At 41.2% G+C, this 21311-nt stretch overlaps 1 protein-coding gene across 3 annotated transcripts in view; it reads right to left on the reverse strand.

The window, feature by feature from the left end:
* The window catches only part of LOC123961384 (unconventional myosin-IXAa-like), a 153894-nt gene that overhangs the window by 22877 nt on the left and 109706 nt on the right, over window positions 1-21311 (reverse strand). For all 3 annotated transcript variants that reach the window (XM_046036730.1, XM_046036728.1, XM_046036729.1), the window contains exons 12-24: window positions 15881-16002; window positions 13161-13302; window positions 9845-10040; window positions 8742-8861; window positions 5545-5620; window positions 4968-5111; window positions 3896-3935; window positions 3651-3773; window positions 3238-3318; window positions 3033-3143; window positions 2347-2469; window positions 2104-2253; window positions 20-321 (exon numbers count right to left, since the gene is read on the reverse strand). In XM_046036730.1, coding sequence (XP_045892686.1) covers window positions 20-321; window positions 2104-2253; window positions 2347-2469; window positions 3033-3143; window positions 3238-3318; window positions 3651-3773; window positions 3896-3935; window positions 4968-5111; window positions 5545-5620; window positions 8742-8861; window positions 9845-10040; window positions 13161-13302; window positions 15881-16002 — 1730 coding nt within the window. The remainder of the gene's footprint in view (window positions 1-19; window positions 322-2103; window positions 2254-2346; window positions 2470-3032; window positions 3144-3237; window positions 3319-3650; window positions 3774-3895; window positions 3936-4967; window positions 5112-5544; window positions 5621-8741; window positions 8862-9844; window positions 10041-13160; window positions 13303-15880; window positions 16003-21311) is intronic.

The following is a 21311-nucleotide window of genomic DNA, read 5'->3' on the forward strand; positions in this document are numbered from 1 at the left end:
CTCAAACGCTTTCATTTACCTGAGTCGAGCCAGGTATCCCCTGCCCATCGCCTGCAGCTGCATCACAGTTCTGTATGTCCGACAGTAACGGTTCCTCTCCCTGAATCCTCTCCATGCTTTTTGAACCGTTACGGCTGCCAAAGATCTGCGTAGACAGCATTTTCTCCAGCTCCTCTGAATTATGATGGCAGAGTTCCGACACTGCAGGAACCTCCTGCGCTCCCTGTAGCTCCTCCAGGCCGCCTGCAGACACACAACCGCCTCCTGCTCATCACCCGAGTCAATGGTGGACTCTTTGAGAAGGCAGCATCGCCACCATCGCTGCAGGAAAACAAAGGGGAAGGAAAATGTGTTGAAACTTTTAAATTTAAGGGAGGTGGAAATTCAGGATACACATCTAGGTTTTACATTTTCAGTAGCTGAATTCAGTATACACACACATATATATATATATATATATATATACATATACACATACACACACACACATATATATGTGTATATATATATACATACATACATACATACATACACAAAATCACTGGTTCAAAAACTAAAACTAAAAACCTATTTTCAGATTTACAAACTTGATTTGGTTTGTATTAAATAGTGCTGCTTTAAATATTTAAATATCAAGTTGGGGGAAATAAAATGTCTTAATTTTAATTGCTATTAATCATTTTGTCAAACAACTCGTTCAATTGACCCTTCGCTAAGCCACGCCCCGAAAGCAAAGCTGACCAATCACAGCGCAGTATAGGAGTCGCTCTAACTGAGGTCCGACACTTTCATGGCTTCGCTCCATTGACTCTAATGCAAAAGGAGTGTTTTTCTAGCTTTTATTCGCTGTATTTTTCCAAGATATGGTCAAACGCTGTTCCTCGCGCTCTTGTAATAGTTACAGTCGCTACCCAGAGAGGTTGATAGGAGAAGTATGATTTATTCTCTTTCCAAAACCTAAAATAAATCCAGAAAAATTTCGGCTGTGGGTTGTTCCTACTGTAATGTTAGTTAGCGAACGCTAGCTAACTACTCATCTGCTTTTTAATGATTGTAATAATGAATAGGGGCCTACCCAGCTTTACAGGAACAGTGCTGATCCTTAATATCGTTGTCTTGTCTCTCAATCGTCGGGGGATGCGGTGGTTCACTTATACTGTGTGATTGGTAGGCTTTAGCTTCTATCTTTCATGTTTTTCACGTCCGCCTGAATACAACCTTCAGATGTATAACGCAACTGCAAAAGTGTCTGCTTCTTTGTGAGATCGCTTTTTCCAACAAATTTGACAATATTTCTCCGGGGAGCGCAGTAATAGACAGTGGCAGCGCCAACAGTTTGTCGGACTTAGCAACAGTAACTAAGGGGGGCGGGGCTTAGCGAAGGGTCAATTGCCCCATGCATTTGACACATTAATTTAATACATACATTTAACATAAACAAAAGACCCCAGTGTTTTTCTGTGTCTCTTTACCACTTGAAGCATCAATGTATGTCAGTGATGGTTGAGTTCAGAAGTGTGCACCTGTAACCACACCCAAAATTGATGTCACAGAGGTGAGCAGTTAGACCACTGCAGGTCAGCAGGGTGTTAACTTACTCTTTGATTAGTAAGTGTCTAATGTTATGTTGTTCTGACATGTTTCAAATGGTAAAAATCTAATTTTGGAATGAAAGCCAATCCCTCAAGAAGACACATATATACCTAATTTTACAAAGTGAGAGCAATAATAGCTGGAGTAAGTGGAGACTGTTGTATGGGCATGAATGCGTATCATCTCTAATCGAAAGACTGTATTTAGAGAACGCTGTTCTCTGTATATCAGGAGTAAATGCAGGACTATTAATCACCTAACGCTAAAACAGTCTCAGGCTAAGTAGCCTTAATGGACAACAGAAACTCCTCCTGAAATGTTGAGAGGAAGAAACTCTGCTGTGCAAGATTGTTATACTGATTCATGATGTACTTACAGCAGTCATTTTATAACTAATCAGAATATGAAATATTGTTTCAACTGCATGGACCAGACCACAGGAACAGGGATGTAGAATTGCTGAACCACTTTTTTAGGCTGAAACCTTTTCTTTCCGCCACAACATCTCACCTGGATGACACAGGTGGCTTGCCTCATGCTAACAAAGTGCTTCCTCTCCAGGACGGCCCTGAAGCGACGCTGCAGTGTGATGATGCGCCGCAGCACTTCCTGGTGAAGGAGGGTCTGAAGCCGCTGACGCTCCGCCTCCCGCAGGAACACCTTCATGACACAGGAACATTTAAATAAGCATAGTACTGCACTCAAACAGATAAGATGGTACACCAAAGCAAACACATGAACTGGTTTCCTCACCATCGTGTTGCCCACTTGATACCCAGCAGGTGGCAGGTGGATCCGTCTGAAAAACTCCCTGATGCCTGACTTGGTTGGGCTCGTGCCTCGAGGCAGCAGCACATGAAAGTGGCGCACAAAGTCCTGTTTTATGTGTGGTCAATAAAGCAGTTTAAGATACAGTGAGGCGTCATGATATTTGGCAATTAGTGTTAAATTAAAGTCCCCTCGAAAACGCCTGAATTTCCCCACTGGGGATCGATAAAGGCCTGTCTTGTCATAAATTACTAAACATCTCATTATAATAAGAATGTCTGCTCACGGTCAGCTCCAGATTCAACATCAAAAAATTACAACAACTGTATTCCTAGTAGGCTAATAATGTGATTCAACATCTAGCCATATTTGTGCAACAAGGAGCAGTAAGATTCAGAATCAGCTGTACTGGCAAAATATGTTCAGGCGTACAAAGAATTTGTTTCACAGAGTACTTATAAACAGTGCCAAGAACAACTAAACAAAAAGGACATAAAAGGCAACAATAAAATTACCATTAAAATGACCATTAAAACATGTAAATAAAAACAGATTAAATAAAAAACTATCGTTAAGCAAACTACTGTGTTATTTTTATTAGCCAACTTTATTATAACATGGCATCGACTATAAATCTGCTGTTAGACGGTACTGTAGTAGGAGAGGATTACCTGGAAGGTGTACTTGATGCTGTATCCTGATTGTCGGATCCGGACGGTTTCCAGCATACCTGTGTATCTGAGCTGTCTGAGCACCAAGCTGTCATTGAAACGCAACGGCAGCTGAGGGACACAGAGAGAGAGAGAAACAGAAATCAGCAGTTAGTCATGAAGATAAGCTGTATTTAAACAATGACTCTTCTATAGCGGAAATTACCTTCTCAGCGTTGGAGCGAATACACTTGACAAAGTACGGCTCTGATTGATCGAGAGTCTCCATCAGTTTATTGAGGGACGCCTGCACACACAAACACAAACCAATTACATCACATGCTCATCCAATGAAAATGAAAAATGCCACTACAGTATAGCTCTTGTCCTGCAAAAAAGGTGGTATCCTAATTTATGTCTTTATTCAAGTATAAGTAGTGTAGTAGATTGTTTTTATTATTATTGTTGTTAAATCTGCATCTTTAAGTCTGAAATCTGCATGTTTAACTTTGTGCTCTGATTTAACTTCTTGAGTGAGATGTCCATAAATTCTAGTCATGATCTTTATAGGCTGCTGCTGAGTCACTAATGTTGTTGTAATTCACTGATTTTCCAGCAGAGGGCGACGGCAGCACTGACCTGGAACTGCGCGCTGATGCTGGGGGGTTTCTTCTTCTTGTGCAGGTGAAGCAGAGACTTTGTGATGCGGTCGTGGAGTGTCACGCTGCTCAGGTAGCGCAGAGACTTCACGTCCAACAAGTGCTGCAACCAGAGAACATATGAACCTGTATCTGTAATGCTGATAAAGTTGTTGTACTGTTGTAAAACCTCTTTGATCACTGAAGATGAAAATGTTGCCTTGTTGTGTCATGTTTGTGTCTTACCTTGGGAAGGGTTGGCTTGCTTTTGCAGTTTTTGTTCCTCCTACAGGTGAGAAATATGATCTTTTTTTATTATATTAATAGACATTAAAATAAGAAAAGAGTATGCACATTTATTAAGTTATGTGACCCAGATTCCCTCCCTTTTAGTCTGTGTATACTTCTTCCTACGCTACACTACCCATAATGCAAATGCATTGCATTTTGTCCTTCTGCCCTCCTGGATCGCCTACAAAAACTGATGCTCATGTTCATTTCCCTTTCTAGAGTAAGCTGAAAGTTATAGCTAAGGCAATAATCTATATATCTTAATTGAAACTCCTAAAAAAGAGAAATAATTGGCACATATTAAGTATATCAATACTAATATTAGGAGTGTGTCCACATTTTCATATTATGATTTTATTTCCATATAAAAAAAAATAGGGCTATTAGTTGGCTAAAATGTAAATGCAGTACTTGAGTTGGAATCAATACTGGCAGTTAGTGTTATAGTACTCGAGACCAGTCTTGGTCTTGAGGCTGGTCTTAAGACCACTTTTTGATGGTGTTGGTCTCGTCTCGGACTCAACAGCATTTGTACTTGGACATTGAGGATTTTATTTCAAGACCAGTCAAGACCATATCTTTGGGAATATCAATAAATTGTTTTTGCATTGTCTGATTTATTTGTTAACATCCTAACTTTGATTGGATGTAAAACATTAACCCCAATTAAAAATTCCAGTTAACGACTGCAATGGCGATGCTTACTTTGATTTCAGCTCTAAGTGTTTGTATGTGGGTGTTTTATTGGGAATGTGGATTATTCAGATCAATTCGAGAAGTACCTATGATCTTGTTCCACATTTTATTAATGTGGGGAACTGGTCTTGACTCTGTCTCACCCTCCCTCTGTCTTGGTCTCGACTTGGTCTCAGCCCCTAAAAGTCTTGGTCTTGTCTTGGTCTCGATAAACTCTGGTCTTGGTCTTGGTTTGGTCTCGGATTGGGCGGTCTTGACTACTACTACACTACTGGCAGCAAAATACTGGTGTGAGTTTCTATGTGTGTGTGTGTGTGTGTGTGTGACTCACAGTAGGATGCCCTGAGCTCTCTCTAGGAGCTTGCTGCTGGTCGTGTTGAGGAAGATCCCGTCTTCTTCCAGGGCCGGACCCCCCGTCGAGGACAACCGACCAGACCTGGTACTGCGGCCGTTACAGCCAACACTATAGCCATCCCTACAGAGGCGGGGATGGAGGGAGGAAAAGAAAAAAGAGAGGTACGTTATAATAAGTAGGTTTTGCGGTACTTGCAAAAGTTTCTCATTACAATGTTTATATCAGAAATACTCTGTTTATGCAGTTTTACATTACGGTCTTTCTTTGAATAAAGATTCAAGGACTATATCACACACCAAAATTAAGATAATAATTTTGGATAGATTGAGAAACTAAAATCTAAAATCTCAGACTGAGGTTTCTTATATTTTTTCTTCATAAAAATGTTTTGTTTTTTTGGAGAGGGCCGGTTTCCATGTCCGAATTGATGGTCTAACGATAGAGGGTGTCGTATGCTGTGCAACTGTAAAGCCCCTTGAGGCAAATTTGTGATTTGTGATGTTGGGTTTTATAAATAAAACTGACTTGACTCAGACACGTGCGCTGTACTCACCAGCTGGCCTTCTCATTCAGGGCGTTGGTGCCTTGAAGATCTGACAGAGGTGTCCGGGGATTCTTTCTGGTGATACCTGGATGGAAGGAGGACAGGAAGGGAGGGGGAGAGACACATTAGAGTCAAAGCTCACTGGATTTATCTACATCTGCATCTCAGACCACAGATATGAATATCCACCTCCCCCATTACTTCTCCTTTACCAAGTACAACACCAACCTCATTGCTTTCAGGACCTACTGTATTTTGTACAGCGCTTTCGCCCATATTTCCCTGGCTACCTTGCTGCTTTCTCTCCTGCTACTCCACTACTACAGTTTCATCTTGCTCTTTGTCTGGCATTACGTTTCCCCAGTCAGCCCCATGGGTTTTGTGTGTGTGGTTTTGGCAGTGGTCCATTAATGCCTATGGAGATATTGGCAGCAAATAAGCTGGGTGTTTCCAGTTTACATTTGTGGCTTTCTCTTGTAAAAGTTAAAACTCACTGCTTTTACTATGCAATTACTTATTTCACCGAATTGGGCTTCCCTCCGTATTCTGTTGTCTTCAACAGCAAACACACACACACACACACACACACACACACACTTCAGTATAGGCGAATCCTGAAACTGATACTGGGTGGGATTAAAGTTTAGTTAAACACTTTGGGAAATCGATTTATTTGCTTTCTTAGGGAGAGTTAGATGACAATACTGATATCACTCTCATGTCCATATGGTAAATATGAAGCTACAGCCAGCAGCTTATTAGCTTACATTAAAGACTGGAAACACAGGGAAAGAGCTAGCCCAGCTCCAAAGATGACAAAATCAGCCAACCAGCGCCTCTGAAGCTCACTAATAAACATACTATATCTTGTTTTATTAATGGTACATTTTAATCAAACAAGATACAGCATGTTAATTAGTGAACTTTAGATGTTTGATTAATATGTACCCAAATCAAAACGTATAAACAACAATTAGCTGTTTTACAGGGGACTATGTGCCAGACTATATCTAGACCGGGAGCAGTAACTTCCTAGAGTTTTTGCTTGTTGTCTGGTAATTGGGTGGTGGTATTAATCTAATCAAACTTTTAGATCAAGGTCAAATAAGCATATTTTCCAAAATGTCAAACTATTCAACACTTTAAACAAAGCAAACGTTTGAGTTAACTGTGAGGTTGTTGGGACACTTCAACAATATGTTAGGGATGCAACAAAATGAAGCCAAAACCGAATATGATGAAAAAATTTGGCGAATACCAAATACCAAACAAGTACATTCACATAAATAGTCATAATGTGCTTTTTACTCGTGTTTCTCACAGGATTTGGAGAGACTATGGGAGGTGGGTCCGATGCCCAAGAGGGCCCGGTAAAGTAAATTGCATGTGTCCATTTACTTTTAATGGCCACATGTAATATGTTTTATACTTTCTGAGAATATTATCCAATTAATCTTATTTCCATACCGTACAGACACCTTATTTTGAAAACCGGACGTTGTCACATGTCTTACTTCATCATCAAGTCCGACCCAATTTGATAAATAATGTAAACTAGGACTCTCATACTGCAACACTTGTCTTTGTAAAAAGAGACAATGACAGGATAAAGACGCTAACCTGCCTGTCAGCTCGCTCTGGGCCGTTTCAGTTACCATAAAGGCTTGAATACGTGTGCACTCCAAATTTAGGTGCGGCTAGCTTGATCGCCTTCTGAGAAACGAGTGACGGAAACACTCAAAGCGGGTCAAACCATTTGTTGCCTTTTCTAAGAAGTCAGCCGAAGATGGAGTGGATGTGCTAGGAGACAATTCAGTAGAACAGTGTCTGCAAACGGCGACTTTTGCGTCTTTCTCAGACACTTTAAGATGCTTCCACACTGCCGATATGTCAAAGAAATTGTTCGGTAAGATTTATTCGGTCTTTTGACTTATTAGGCTGAACACCGAAAGTGCTTATTTTTTAATTAATTCGGTGCATCCCTAGCTCCAATTTCTGTGTAATGTTAGTAGAGTCCTCCAGAAATTTAGAATTGCATTTCTATAAAGAAAATGTCAAATTTGATGCGGCAGAGGTTGAAATATCCCCATTATGCAATTGACAATGTCTTTTTTATTAGAAACTACAAGCCTGGTAAATGTCAACATCTTTCAAACCCCACACCATCAGTTTGTAACAAAGGATTTTATAGTCTCCAAATAGAAGTCCTCCAGAGCCACAGAACATCATGCAACTGTTTTTACAAGCTGAGTATACTGACTGACTGGTAGCCTATACTGATGCCGATGTGTCAAATCAGTGGAGTTTCCCTGTAATTGAGGAAAGTCTTTGGGAAATTTACTTGGAAATTATTTCAGTGCCCTGTTAAATCCCACTGGATTTGGACACAATGTTGCACATGTACAGACTAGTATGTTCACCTTAGAAGCCAAATAAAGGATGACCAGAAAATCATTAAACCCTGCCAGTTCCCATGGGGCTGATTCATTTGTCTGATCACTCATGTGTGGGAATATGTCTGATTATGAGCTCCTCTTCTAGGTGAGTCAATCTGACCAGAGCTCAGAATGACCCAGATGTCTGATCTCAGATGGCTTATTAACAACTAATAATAAAACCTGCTTACTGAAGCTGAAAATCATACACTTCCATTATTCTCAACGTGACCACCTAGGACTTTTCAACACAGCCTGGAATTAATTTCTTTAACTGGGTTAGGCTTAGTGAAGGGCTTCTGATTGGTACCTTTCCCATTTAACAGACCTTAATTGACAGGAATCCATGCCATTATAATCCCTATTAACAGGGAGAACCTTTCAAATGCTGCTAAAATGAGTTGAGGGTTGAGTGTCAAAAAATAATGACAAAATAAAGAAATACTGCAAAATCTGTGGACATCAGTTTGCAGCACAACAATTCTTCATTTCCACTATTTGTTTTTTAATTACTTTTCAATTTTTTCACTGAATATTCGCAGAAATATATCACGAGGTGCCTTGTCCTCAGGAGTACCATGTTTAGTGTTAGAAAAAGAACTTCATGATACATGAGAATATAAATATCGTAATGAAAGGCAGTTTAAACCCCCTTTTTTAAAAATAATTTGGATATTTATTTTTGTTGAAAATTAGTAAAAAACAAACAAAAAAAAAACCGATTATCTTTACTGATATGGCGAAGGGTCTTTGATATTTGGAGTTACTTACTGTATTTCTCATCTTTGCATCTTTGAAGGATCTCGAGGCTCCTCTGGTGAACCGGGTGGTGAAGGAAACTGAAGCTGTCGACAGTTTTGACAACAGCACAGGGAACTGCAGCATCATTCCCTTAAACACAGAGAAAAACAGACTTAATACGTTAAACAAAAAAAAAAAATAATAGAGAAGATTAAAAGGAAAGTAGGGTGAGATGGTGAAACAGGAGAAAGACAGACAGACAGACAAACAGGAGAAGAAAACAAAAGGATGACGAGGCAGATGAGCATTAGAGGGAAAAGAACAAAGACACAAACTCCTCTGAGATAAGTCGCGGTTGACAAGTATAAACTCCTCACCTCCCCAAACATACCCTGTTGTTCTCGGCCAAGCTTTCTTTACGGTAATGAATGACAGTTAAATATAAATGTGTTTGTGAGTCTTGAGAAGTTAAGATCATTATGCAGAAACATTATCTGAAGCAAACAATTATTGTTGCCTGTTGCAGCTTTTGGAGGTAAAAATCTACTTTGGATTTTTTCCTGTTTATGCAAAGCAGGAGGAAAAATAAGATATGTGTAGTTCTTGTGTAATTTTTATCATGTAACATATTATAATTAAGGCTGCAACTGATGTACTGATGTATACTTTCATTATGGAATATTCCTTTGGATAATATTTTTGATCAACTGACTGTTTCGTCTGTAAAATGTCAAAAACTAGTGACCATTGCAAATGCCTCAAATTGCTTGTTTTGTGTGATTAGTAGTCAAAACCCCAATGATATTACACGTAAAATTATATAAAACTGAGAAAATAATCTGATCCTCACATTTGAGAAGGCACAGAGAACACATGTTGGGCTTTTTTGCTTTGTAAATTACATTTAAAAACGTACTGATGACCAAAATTGTGTCATTGACCCACTTACAACATCTTTACATATAATTTATTATAAGTTTATTGAAGCTTAGCTGCTTCATCAGGACTGGGTGGTGTATTTTAAATAGATCTGACTGACAGTAACTAAGCAAGCAACCAACTGTCATCAGATCGCATTTCTGATGTTGCTAAATCCTGTATGGTGCACAGAGGTGTTCACGTAGGACCCTCACCAGTTTTTTTGTGGGTGTGTCTGCGTCCGGCCTCCCTGAAAGCCACCAGGGCTCTGAAGTAGGCTCGCAGCACGGCCCAGCGGAAGGTCGCCACGGGGTCGATTCCCATCAGGCTGCAAATGAAGCCGTTCTTGCTGCTCTTGAGCAAGGCCACAATGTCGGGACGCATGTGGTCAGTGTTCTTCTCCCTGAAGTCCTGAATGAAGGAAAGACACGTGTGCATCCAGTTACTGGGACTGTGTTTGTATCATTATACACAGACAATTTTAAACTCAGGCGGTCAGTTTCTTTATCCTCTCATAGATATTTTCTCATCAAAAGTAGCTTTTGTGTGTCATCACGATCAAGATGAAGAAAAGTCACAAACACAAGCAGAAAATGAATTGAGAAAAACATGTACTGGACAGGGTTTTTTCTTGTCTGTTAAACAGTGGAGAGCCAGTTGGCAGCATTTTGGACTAACTGCAGGCGCTGAATAGATGACTTGTCTAAGCCCACATATAAAGAGTTGCAATAGTCAAGGCGGGAAATTATGAAGGCATTTATCACCCTCTCCAAATCTTTAGGAGGGAGATGGTCTTTACCTTGGCTATAGTTCTCAACTGGAAAAAGCAGGATCTAACAGTGGCGGATATCTGGTTATCAAATTTAAATGCACTATCCAATACAACACCAAGACTCCTCGCAGTTGAGCAGCTGTTTGAAGTTAAAGGGCCGAGAGAATCTACATCAAGCAGTTCAGGATGTCCAAACACTATGATCTCTGTCTTGTCTCCGTTTAGGTTGAGGAAATTTAGGTTCATCCACGTTTTGATGTCCTTCCTACAGTCAAGCAGGGGCTGCAGTGAGCCCTTTGCTTTTACATTCAGGGGCAAATAAATTAGAATATCGTCTGCGAAACAGTAGAAAGAGACCTCATACATCTCAAAAATGGAGGCCAGGGGCAGCATATACAAAGAAAATAAGATGGGGCCTAAGACAGAACCTTGAGGGACACCGCAGGTAAATGGGGCTGTCTCAGAGGAATAATCACCGAGGTGGACAGAGAAGTCTGTCACCTAAGTGCAGTACCTTTGATTCCCACACAATTTTCCAAACGTGACAAGAGGATTGAGTGGACAACAGTGTCAAAGGCAGCAGTGAAATCTAAGAGCACTAGGACGGCAGAGACTCCTGAGTCAACAGTTAAAATCAAGTCATTAAAAACTCTTAAAAGTGCCGTTTCACTGCTGTGACGGGGTTTGAAGCCAGACTGGAACTTTTCATCATTATTATTAATTAAAAATGTTTGCAGCTGTGTAAAAACTACTTTCTCTAGGACTTTAGACAAGAAAGACAGTTTAGAGATGGGCCTGAAGTTAGAGAGAACAGAGGGGTCGAGATTTTCCTTTTTTAGCATGGGCTGTACAACAGCGTGTTTAAAGGCGGACGGAACATAACCAGAGACAAGACAGGTATTTATCAATGACAAAATACATGGTCCAACGGTATCAAAGACTTCTCTAATCAAACGAGAGGGAATGCTGTCTGAGGGACAATTTGTGTGCCGCAGATGATGGACCACCTCAGATAGGGAGGAGATTGATATGGGCTCAAACTGATCTAGGACCGCAAGGCACATAGAGGGAGCAGAGGGATCGTGGTCACAGGATGTGGTTACAGAAGATCGAAGAGCAAAAATCTTCCCACAAAGAAGAGTCACAGAGATCCAATGTAGGTGTAATAGGAGCAGAGTTGCGGGATTTGTAATGGTGTTACACATGTTAAAAAGAACCTGTGGCCTGTGACAGTTGTTGGCGACCAGCTTAGAAATAAAATCAGATTTTGCAGATTTTACATCTCTCTGATAGTCAGATAGATATTGCTGTAGGATTTTTGTAGGACTTTTGAAGTGAATGCAAAAAAGATATGCAGATCCTTTTCTATACACCTTTCACTTCTTTACATTAAATATGAGGTGGAGAAACACTTGCTAAAGCAAGTTAACTAACATCTTCTTCTGCCTCATCTGTCTGCAAGCAATTAAATATTTTCGACTGAAGCTGTGCTTCCACAATAACAGAGCCATGAACTATAAACCCCAACATATGATGCGAGTCAGCTGTGTGTTCGCTACCGAGCCAACGTCAGACACATTTCACGACTGTGGTTCTCGCTGCACAGTTCACACCAAACAACTCCTTGGCTCTCAGTGGATATGGGATACCTTTCCACGTCTACAATAACCAACTGTTGCAGATTTATATTATACTGTCTAACAACAAAACGCTTGCTCCATTCCAGACCATGTGCTTCTTATTGAAACACAGCTGGGAAGCTAACAGAGAATTTGATTTACCTAAAAAAAAATGGGTCGAAGGAAGAACAAGTAGGTCTGCTGCAGATTTGCAGAGTTTCATAAAGGTTTAAGTGAAGCGAGAAGAAGCTTCTTTCATCTGTTCAGAGATTCAATTTTAGACTTTAAACACACAGACACAAGAGTTTTGTTAAATTTACATTTTAGGAATATAGCTCACACTTTAAATCCAGATCTAATCCTGATTTACAAGACACACCACAGCAGCTTCACTTATGTTTAAAGGGGCCATATTATATTGTATTTTCCCTCATTGTTAGACAATTAAATACTTGTTGTGATTAGCCATTGACTTTGCTGTTAGCAAAGTCCAAATTAATTAATTGGTAGGTTAGACAATGTTATTGATGAAGTGCTAGACTATGTTTTAGTCTTTCTTCACAAAATTGCAGATGCTAGTTAGCCGCGGAGGAAGTTGTTCTTTATTCAGTCACCCAAAGAAAGATAAAATCAATGGATACAGCTTGGACATTTGCCCACTTGACTGCTCCATCAGAACACCCCCACCCCCCAATCAAGTGACTTGTAGTTGTAGTTTTGGCCTTCTTAGTCTTAGTGTAAGAACAAAAAAACCCATCTGAATGAGCATTAATCCAGATTGTTTGTTTGTAGTATGAGCGACTGCTGGTCACTCGTACACGTACGTCCCTGATAGATCCCAGATTTCTTTTAAAATTATTGGTTCAGATTTAATCTTCAGTCATAACAAATTTTAAAAACTGCAACCTGGTGTTCTTAAAGAAAACAGACAAATTTTTAGGTGCTTTGATTTGGTTATTTAAATGTAATAGCATTGTTCTTGTATCAAAAAAAAGACTAACGCCTCAAAACCTGTTTGGTGTAAACGGACCACTAACCACCTTACTGCTGATAGCACAATTAGTTGATTTGTAAGTTAACTTATGTACATTCTCACACATACAAAGCCTATATATTGACACACCAGAACATGCGTCTCACCTTGACTCCATACTTGACTTTACCAGCGTAGTGTCTGATGATGAATGCGGGCTCCATGACAGCAGGGAACTCGATGTAGCTGTTTGCTTCATGCTGACGTTTGAACTTGTCCAGCAAGGTCTGATTGGAAGCCTGGGGAAAACTGGAGGAAACAGTGATTTTATCAGGCGCAGGTTCAAAACACAAATCATGTGGACACTAAAAATTTAAATCTAAGACTCTGACTTAAGTCTGTTAAAAAAAGCATATACTAATAGAAAACCTTTTCTCTGGGAACCTCTCCAAAACGGCATTTCATCAATTTGCAGTAAAAAGTGGAAGCTAAATGCAGTAGCACACACAACCAACTATTCCAGCTAATGATTAATTACTTTTATTTTTATCTACTTTTGACTTCAAAGCAGTGCCACTGAAGCAGCTGATGACTATGCCATGCATTTCTCAAAACTTAAGCAAAGTGTACAGCATCATTCCCTTCCCTTAGCCCTCAGGGATTAAAACTCTGTCACAAACCTAAAGTTATCTCTCATATTTAACCAAAGTTAAAGCACCTCTACTTGCACATTGTTCTTTGTTGTTTTCACCTTTGCTTCATTGACATTTTACCCATTTACTACTAATCTCAGGTGGCTGGATCAACATACCTAAAGGGATATTTCATGTCATCTAAACCTCTCCTCCCTACGCCTCTGAAACACACTCGCTGAAGTAATTCTGCAGGGGTCCTAAAGCTTGCCATTACTGTAGAAGTGAACCCCCACACTCGCCCCCGATCCTGCAGTAACCTAATCCACTTCACCAGAGGCCCTGAAGCCCCGCAAGCTCCACTAACTGTGAATGATGAGCTCTGTAAGCGTCTTTCTTTCTTTTTGTGTAATCATTTAGCATGAAGCCCCTTCCTGGCAGCTTAAAACACCCTGGCCCCCAAATCTTTTTCTTTGGGGATCCCCCCTTTGACCCTAATTCTCCAAAAGTGGTCCCACATCTTCTCTCACACACATGCACGCACGCACCCACGCACACACACGTAATGCATAAAAACATCTCCACACAATTTGGTCCACTCCATGTGTTATTAGATCCAGATGAACCAGTTACAACAGTTACAGTGGCAAGTAAGATGACAACTAACATACATAAATATGGCTGTGTGTACCGCCTGATGTGTTTTTATGCGAGGGGGGAGGGAGACTGCTGGACTTTTATTTATGGCGGAGGAAGATGCAGAGGCAGAGTGCTGACCTGCAGGAGGAGAGCATTTCACAACAGAGAAGGGAGTGAAAACCTCAGACATGATCCAGAGATGCTGGTGCAGGAATTAGCACGTCGTGATGCTTTAGTAAGTCCCACTGTTGGTATCAATCAAGCTAATGAGCAAAAGGCCTGCTTTGTCTCTTCGATTCACCAGTTACATGAAAGATGAGCTGATGCAGGATGATCAGAAGGTGATTTCAACTAAACATGCTACAATGAGAAATGTTTTGCGTTCCACAACATTCAGACAAGCTAGGGATGTAAACTGTAAATATGTCAACTAAGGCGTTGGAACCCTTTCACGGGGAAACAGGCAAAGCCGAGCTGTATAAATAAACATCCTAACTACAGGATGTGTATTTTAAGATATTCTTTTTAATCCTCTTCGACATCACAATTAAACCTTCATAAACAATATCCTGCTCTCCAATTGGTACCCACCAATACTCACGTACAAATCAGATTTTTGTAAAAAATGACCTTTTCCTTGTGTTTGGTGTTACTTGTGTATATATCATTTCAAATAGTGGAAATTTTGTCCTGAAGCAAAGATCAGGGGGGTCATAAAAACACTGGAGTGCACTGTCTAGGAAGAATGAAGATCGACAGCAAATTCCATAGAAACCCAGCCATTAGTTAAGATTTCCAATAAAATAATTTGTTCCCATAATAGGCCAAACAACCACCAATAATCTGATATATTTTTAGAGTTCTCAGGGTTTCTAGCAGTGTTTTATAGTAGAGGTTCCCCATCATGACTGAAATACCTAAAGCTAAAGAAATTATAAAATGTTCGGCTTATTAAGCTTCAGGAAAACATGCAGTGGCTCTAAAACCCATTGCAAATGCCACATATTTAATGAGTGAGATGACTGTTTTAAATGTGATCTTCACTAACAAGGTGAGATGCATCAGGATCTGTCTGATTCAGCACAGCTGGTGATGGATTGATCAATCAGATCGTACCTTCGCTTTGCAGTTTTTTACAAGCTGGAGAAAAGCCCAAATCAGTCACAATCAGGTGCTGATGTGAAAACAAACTCATAGCTGCACTTCAGGTCATTTAGTTTGATAATCACCAGCTAGACATACATTTTACCCTAAAGGAGTCTGCATCGCGTTGAAATTTGTAATTTTTGTATCATCAATGGCCGTGATCAGACTCTGACATTGACACTGTTTCTTCTTTCCAAATGAGTCCCCCTCCTCATGATTGACATTATGATTAAATTAGATCTCTAAATCAATTTTGTAAATGTTTGCCTGTAGTGAAATTAAAGTAACCAGGTTATTAAATTGCCTCTAGGTGGTTTTATGCTCTACTACACCCCTGAATTTAACAGTACGCCACATTATCAAAAGTTAGTCAATTCAGCGTTTACAAAAAGGGATATGCATCAACAACAAAAACATTTGGCTGACTGCCACTTCTTAGAGCATCAGCTATCTTTGAGCAGGTGACGTACTTGCACTCCTCATCCAGCAGGTGGAACAGTGCCGTGGGTTTCTTGCTAATGAGGTTGATGCAGCCGCTGTTGTCGATGTAGTCAATGTTGTGCCAGGTGATGCCCTCTGCCCTGTACTCCTCCTGTAGGGGAGCAGATACTAAATTAGTAAGAAGTTCTGTCAAAGCTATTATACAAAAAAGTGCATTGCATAGACATTGTGTATTTTTAATATGTACCTGAATAAGGCTGACTAAACACAAATCCTGATGTTCACAAACACAGCAATAGTACAATTGTCATGTATTGGTTGTAGCTGAGCAGAAACAGGAATAATCTGGGGTTCCTTTCTTGAGGGTATTGTCACGATAGCTAAGTTAAGAAGTTTTTAACAACTATCAGGTGACAAACCTGCTCTCAACTTGACTAAAAGGCACCCTGACAGTTATAACAAGGAGTAAAGTGTGGCTCACAAGGGCCAGAATTTATTATACTTTTGCATACTCTCCACGGAGTAAAACCAAAAAGTCAAAGTAATGCTTACACAGCATTAAAAACATGAATCGCTGCTAAGAAAACACCTGGCTGCTTGCTGGTTGTCAGTAAAACCACAGTCCTATGATAATATCTATGTGCCCCCAGGGGCCTATGATGACTGAAGTATGACCCATGTCCTCTTAATATCCCTAAGGGAGAAACCAGTGACAAACAATCCCACTTCAAGCTCAGGTGAAAAGTTGGGGGGGAAAGTGGAAGGGGAGGTACGAGGGTAACGTTCACCTCTCTCTGGAAAACTACTGTTGAAGTACATTTGAGCCACATATGTTAACAGTCCCTGCTCCAGTAGCTTCACAGGTCACAGTGTGTCTTACTGTTGGACTGTTGGAAAAGAACATGCATACTCAGCAAAGCTTCCCTGAAAAAGTACAACACTTAAACTTCAACTCCAGGGTCAACTCCAGTGAGGCAGTGAGCCTAACTGAAAAAAAAATTTGGGAGCCCGTAGATGCTGCAATGTTCTTTTGCTTAAAGCCAGTAGTTAGATGAAAAGCAAGCATTATAAACAAATTGGTTTATCCCTCTTTGAAGCATGAGTGTGTTCTGAAAATTTAATGGCAAAGTGCTTTTTAGATTATGTCATATCTTGTGCGCAACATTGACAAATTGCTCCTCTGAGGAACATGAATGTGCTCAGTAGATTTCATGCCCTTTTACACTGAATTTCTTGCTGATGGCGGTTCTGGAGGAAAAATCTCTGGGCACCATGGATATGTTAACCAGGTTTATGATAACCCGCCCAGAAGCTGACATTTCCAATCATTGATGGTGGCGCTAGACAAAAGCCAGCAAACTCTATATATCATTGTTCAAAACAGACGTTACAACAAACTTTGCAGAAGAAAAAAAGCCGCAAGTACAAACACAAGGATATAAAGTGTAAACCACAAAACAAAGTTATAAACTCAAGAAAAAGGAGAAGAAAACAAGTGGGGTTTAAGATGCTTTTTGTGTGCACTGATTTGGCGTCTCTAAAACTTTGAAGAGTACTATTCCCTATTCAAGAAACACAAACGTAAAATAGGAACCATAATGATAATTGTGGGGGCTGTATCTGACAGTTCTTGATATTGACACCCACGTCACACAGCAATTGGCCAGGTATGCAAAGGAGAGAAAGTAAGACGACACCTCTTCCAAACTAGCTCTCTTCAAGCGTCCTGGCCTTCAGGCAGTAGCAAAACAACCAGTGTGCACAGAAATGTGCACAATGAACCCTAAAATAAACCCAGCAATGTCTACGATTTACGTGTATATGACACAGTTTTTGTTAGTACGTGCACACTGTATGTATTTGCAGATGTAGTGATGTATTTATGTCTCTACATTTGCATGTTGGTACCCTGGGCAACTTACCCATTTTTGGCCTAGTACGCTCCCACAATACGTCCCAAAATATGATGCATTACTTTAAAAGAGTTAAGGAAACTTAAGGAAACCAATAACAGTGTTAAAATTTGTCACATGATTCTCTGGCGCCCATTATGAATCCTTTTACTGCTGCCTTTGACTCATGGTTCAGCTCCATTTTCTTTCTGCACTAAACTGCCCTCAAAACACAATTTTTGACCGTAATTTACTTGATAATTATATAATGGAAATAACTGAAAATGCAAATGTTTCTTTGAAGCTACATCATACCATTATGAAAACCCTCCATGTCAGTTTTTGGTGTTGTATATTTAGGTTTATATACTGCTTAAAAGCATAACAGTCAACATAATTTTCTCTCATTCTACATGAATTACCTCTCCGGGAACCATCACCTTATCGTGGTGGAGAGGTTTGCGTGCCCCGGTGGGGCCCCCGTATGGAGCCAGGCCCAGAGGGAGGGCTCGTCGGCGAGCGCCTAGTAGCCGGGTTTGCCACGGAGCCCGGCTGGGCACAGCCCGAAAAAGCAACGTGGCACCCCCCTCTCCATCCTTTGGACCCACCATCCATCGGAAGATCCGCAGGGGTCGGGTGCGCTGCCACATGGGGGGGGGGCCTCGACGGACCAGACCCGGGCGGCAGAGGCTGGCTCTGGGGAAGTGGAACGTCACCTCTTTGTGGTGGAAGGAGCCGGAACTTGTGCGGGAGATGGTGCGCTACCAGTTAGATTTGGTGGGGCTGACCTCCACGCACTGTCTCGGTTCTGGAACCTTACTCCTTGATAGGGGATGGACCCTATTCTTCTCTGGAGTTGCTCAAGGTGTGAGGCACCAGGCGGGTGTGGGGATGTATGGAGCTCCAGTAGGGGACTCCATAGCTCTGCTGAGAGATTTCAACGCGCATGTGGGCTAGTCATGGATTGTCTATAACGAACACCATGTTCGAACATCCTGGAGTGGGCTTGGGAGTATGCCCATCCAGTCTACATGTGCTTTGTAGATCTGGAGAAGGTGTATGACCGGGTCCCCCGGGAGATACTGTGGGAGGTGCTGCAGGAGTATGGGGTGAGGGGGGCCCTTCTCAGGGCTATCCAATCCCTGTACATCGAAAGCGAGAGCTGTGTCCGAGTACTCGGCGGGAAGTCGGACTCTTTCCAGGTGAGGGACGGTCTTCGCCTGGGCTGCGCTTTGTCACCAATTCTGTTTGTGATATTCATGGACAGGATTTCGAGGCGTAGTCGTGGCCAGGAGGGGCTGCGGTTTGGTGGGCTTGGGATCTCGTCACTGCTTTTTGTGGATGATGTGGTCTTGATGGCATCATCGGTCCGTGACCTTCAGCTCTCACTAGATAGGTTCGCAGCAGAGTGTAAAGCGGTTGGGATGAGGATTAGCACCTCTAAATCTGTGGCCATGGTTCTCAGCAGGAAACCGGTGGAGTGCCAACTCCAGGTAGGGAGTGAGTGAGTCCTTACCCCAAGTGAAGGAGTTCAAGTACCTCGGGTCTTGTTCACGAGTGAGGGAAGATTGGAGCAGGAGATTGGCCGGAGAATCGGAGCAGCAGGGGCGGTATTGCACTCGCTTTACTGCACCATTGTGACAAAAAGAGAGCTGAGTCAATTTTCATTCCTACCCTCACCTATGGTCATGAAGGCTGGGTCATGACCAAAAGAACGAGATCACGGGTACAAGCGGCCGAAATGGGTTTCCTCAGGCGGGTGGCTGGTGTCTACCTTAGAAATAGGGTGAGAAGCTCGGCCATCCTCGAGAAGCTCAGAGTAGAGCCGCTGCTCCTTTGCGTTGAAAGGAGCCAGTTGAGGTGGTTTGGGCATCTGGTAAGGATGCCTCCTGGACGCCTCCCTAGGGAGGTGTTCCAGGCACGTCCAGCTGGGAGGAGGCCTCGGGGAAGACCCAGAACTAGGTGGAGAGATTATATCTCCACATTGGCCTGGGAATGCCACGGGATCCCCCAGTCAGAGCTGGTTAATGTGGCTCGGGAAAGAGAAGTTTGGGGTCCCCTGCTGGAGGTGCTGCCCCCGCGACCCGACCCCAGATAAGCGGATGAAGATGGATGGATGGATAGATGGATCTACACGAATTAATTAATTAATTATACATTTGATAATGTAATTTGTAATAACAATGTAATACAAATTTCATTACACTGGATATTTTAACCAGACACTTTGGTATCCTCCCTGCAGAGCACATGCTTAAATTTGAAAAACATTGTTCTTCCATTTTGAGGATGAACACAAAAGTATTCTAAGGTTCATCAAAGAAAAGGGACCTTACAGTTGAATAATAACTCTCTTTTTAAATTCTTTACCATTATGGTACAGTGTTGCTTAATGGCAACGTACCCCAAAGTTTACCCCCAAAATATACTGTACATATTTTTTGGTCCATTTAATGACAAAAAAACAATATTTTTTTACCCACTGGCAAAATAATTTATGAGAGTGTGCATGTATTTTTGAACTAGCATTATGGTAATGAGGGAAAAATCTAAGATATTTTAACAATCACTTGGAGCCCAATTACTAAATGGAGATAACAGTCAAGTATTCAAAGATAAGTATCAGATATTACGTTAGATATTTACGTATGTGACACATCAGCCCTTTTAGGCTGCTGAATCACTGACGAGGCATTCAGAACATGTGGCATGTTTGTTTTCATTCAGGGGTTGCACAGGATCAAGGAGAACGAAGACGGAGCCATAAAAAAAAAGTTGAATGCGTGTGCTTTTGTTTAAATCTCATCGAGCCGAGCACTTACCAATGACGTATTCAGTTAATCTGGCTAACTTTGTTGTGTCTGTGAGAGAGTTTGTGAACACATGTGTTGACTCAGAGAGACAATTAGATTCAGCCACACAGATGAAGAGATAAACACACATTTCATTACATACAAACATTTACATAAACAGCTCAACTCGGCAGACAGAGGACTAAAAAGCTGTGACTCAGTAAATGAAGCACAGATGGTAGTTCAGTTATGTTTCGACCAAACGCCATGAATGGCCGAGTGACTGCGAGCAGAGTTTCATCATTAAGTGCCAGACATGCCAGTTCCACATTCCACAAGTCTTCAAATTTTTATATGACCTCTGATTTCACCAGCTGCTGCTGTCTGAACTACTGCTAAGACAATTACAAATTGTTAAGTGAAACTATTTTAATAACCTAGTAATTGTTTCATTTTTTCAAGAAACATTTGAAGCTTTTCATTTGACACAAATTTAAAAATCTTATCCCAAAACCAATCAGCAAGCAATAAAAGCCCTAAAACTTCCTGCTGTGCTGAAGAAAGCAGGGAGTTATGTTGTGGTCGATGAGGTTTGTCAGGATTTGTGGCCATCCCTCCGTCTATTACTCAACACAGTCTGTTCTCTGCAGGATAACACAGCTTTCAAGCAGCCTGAATTGTGTGAACCCTGATGTAGAGGTGAAGGAGGCTGTGAGGGTGTTTATGTGCAATTCGCCATGTCTCCTGCTATCTCTCTATTTCTTTTTTCTTTATAT

The sequence above is a fragment of the Micropterus dolomieu genome, linkage group LG22, assembly GCF_021292245.1.
Source record: "Micropterus dolomieu isolate WLL.071019.BEF.003 ecotype Adirondacks linkage group LG22, ASM2129224v1, whole genome shotgun sequence".
Taxonomy (NCBI): domain Eukaryota; kingdom Metazoa; phylum Chordata; class Actinopteri; order Centrarchiformes; family Centrarchidae; genus Micropterus; species Micropterus dolomieu.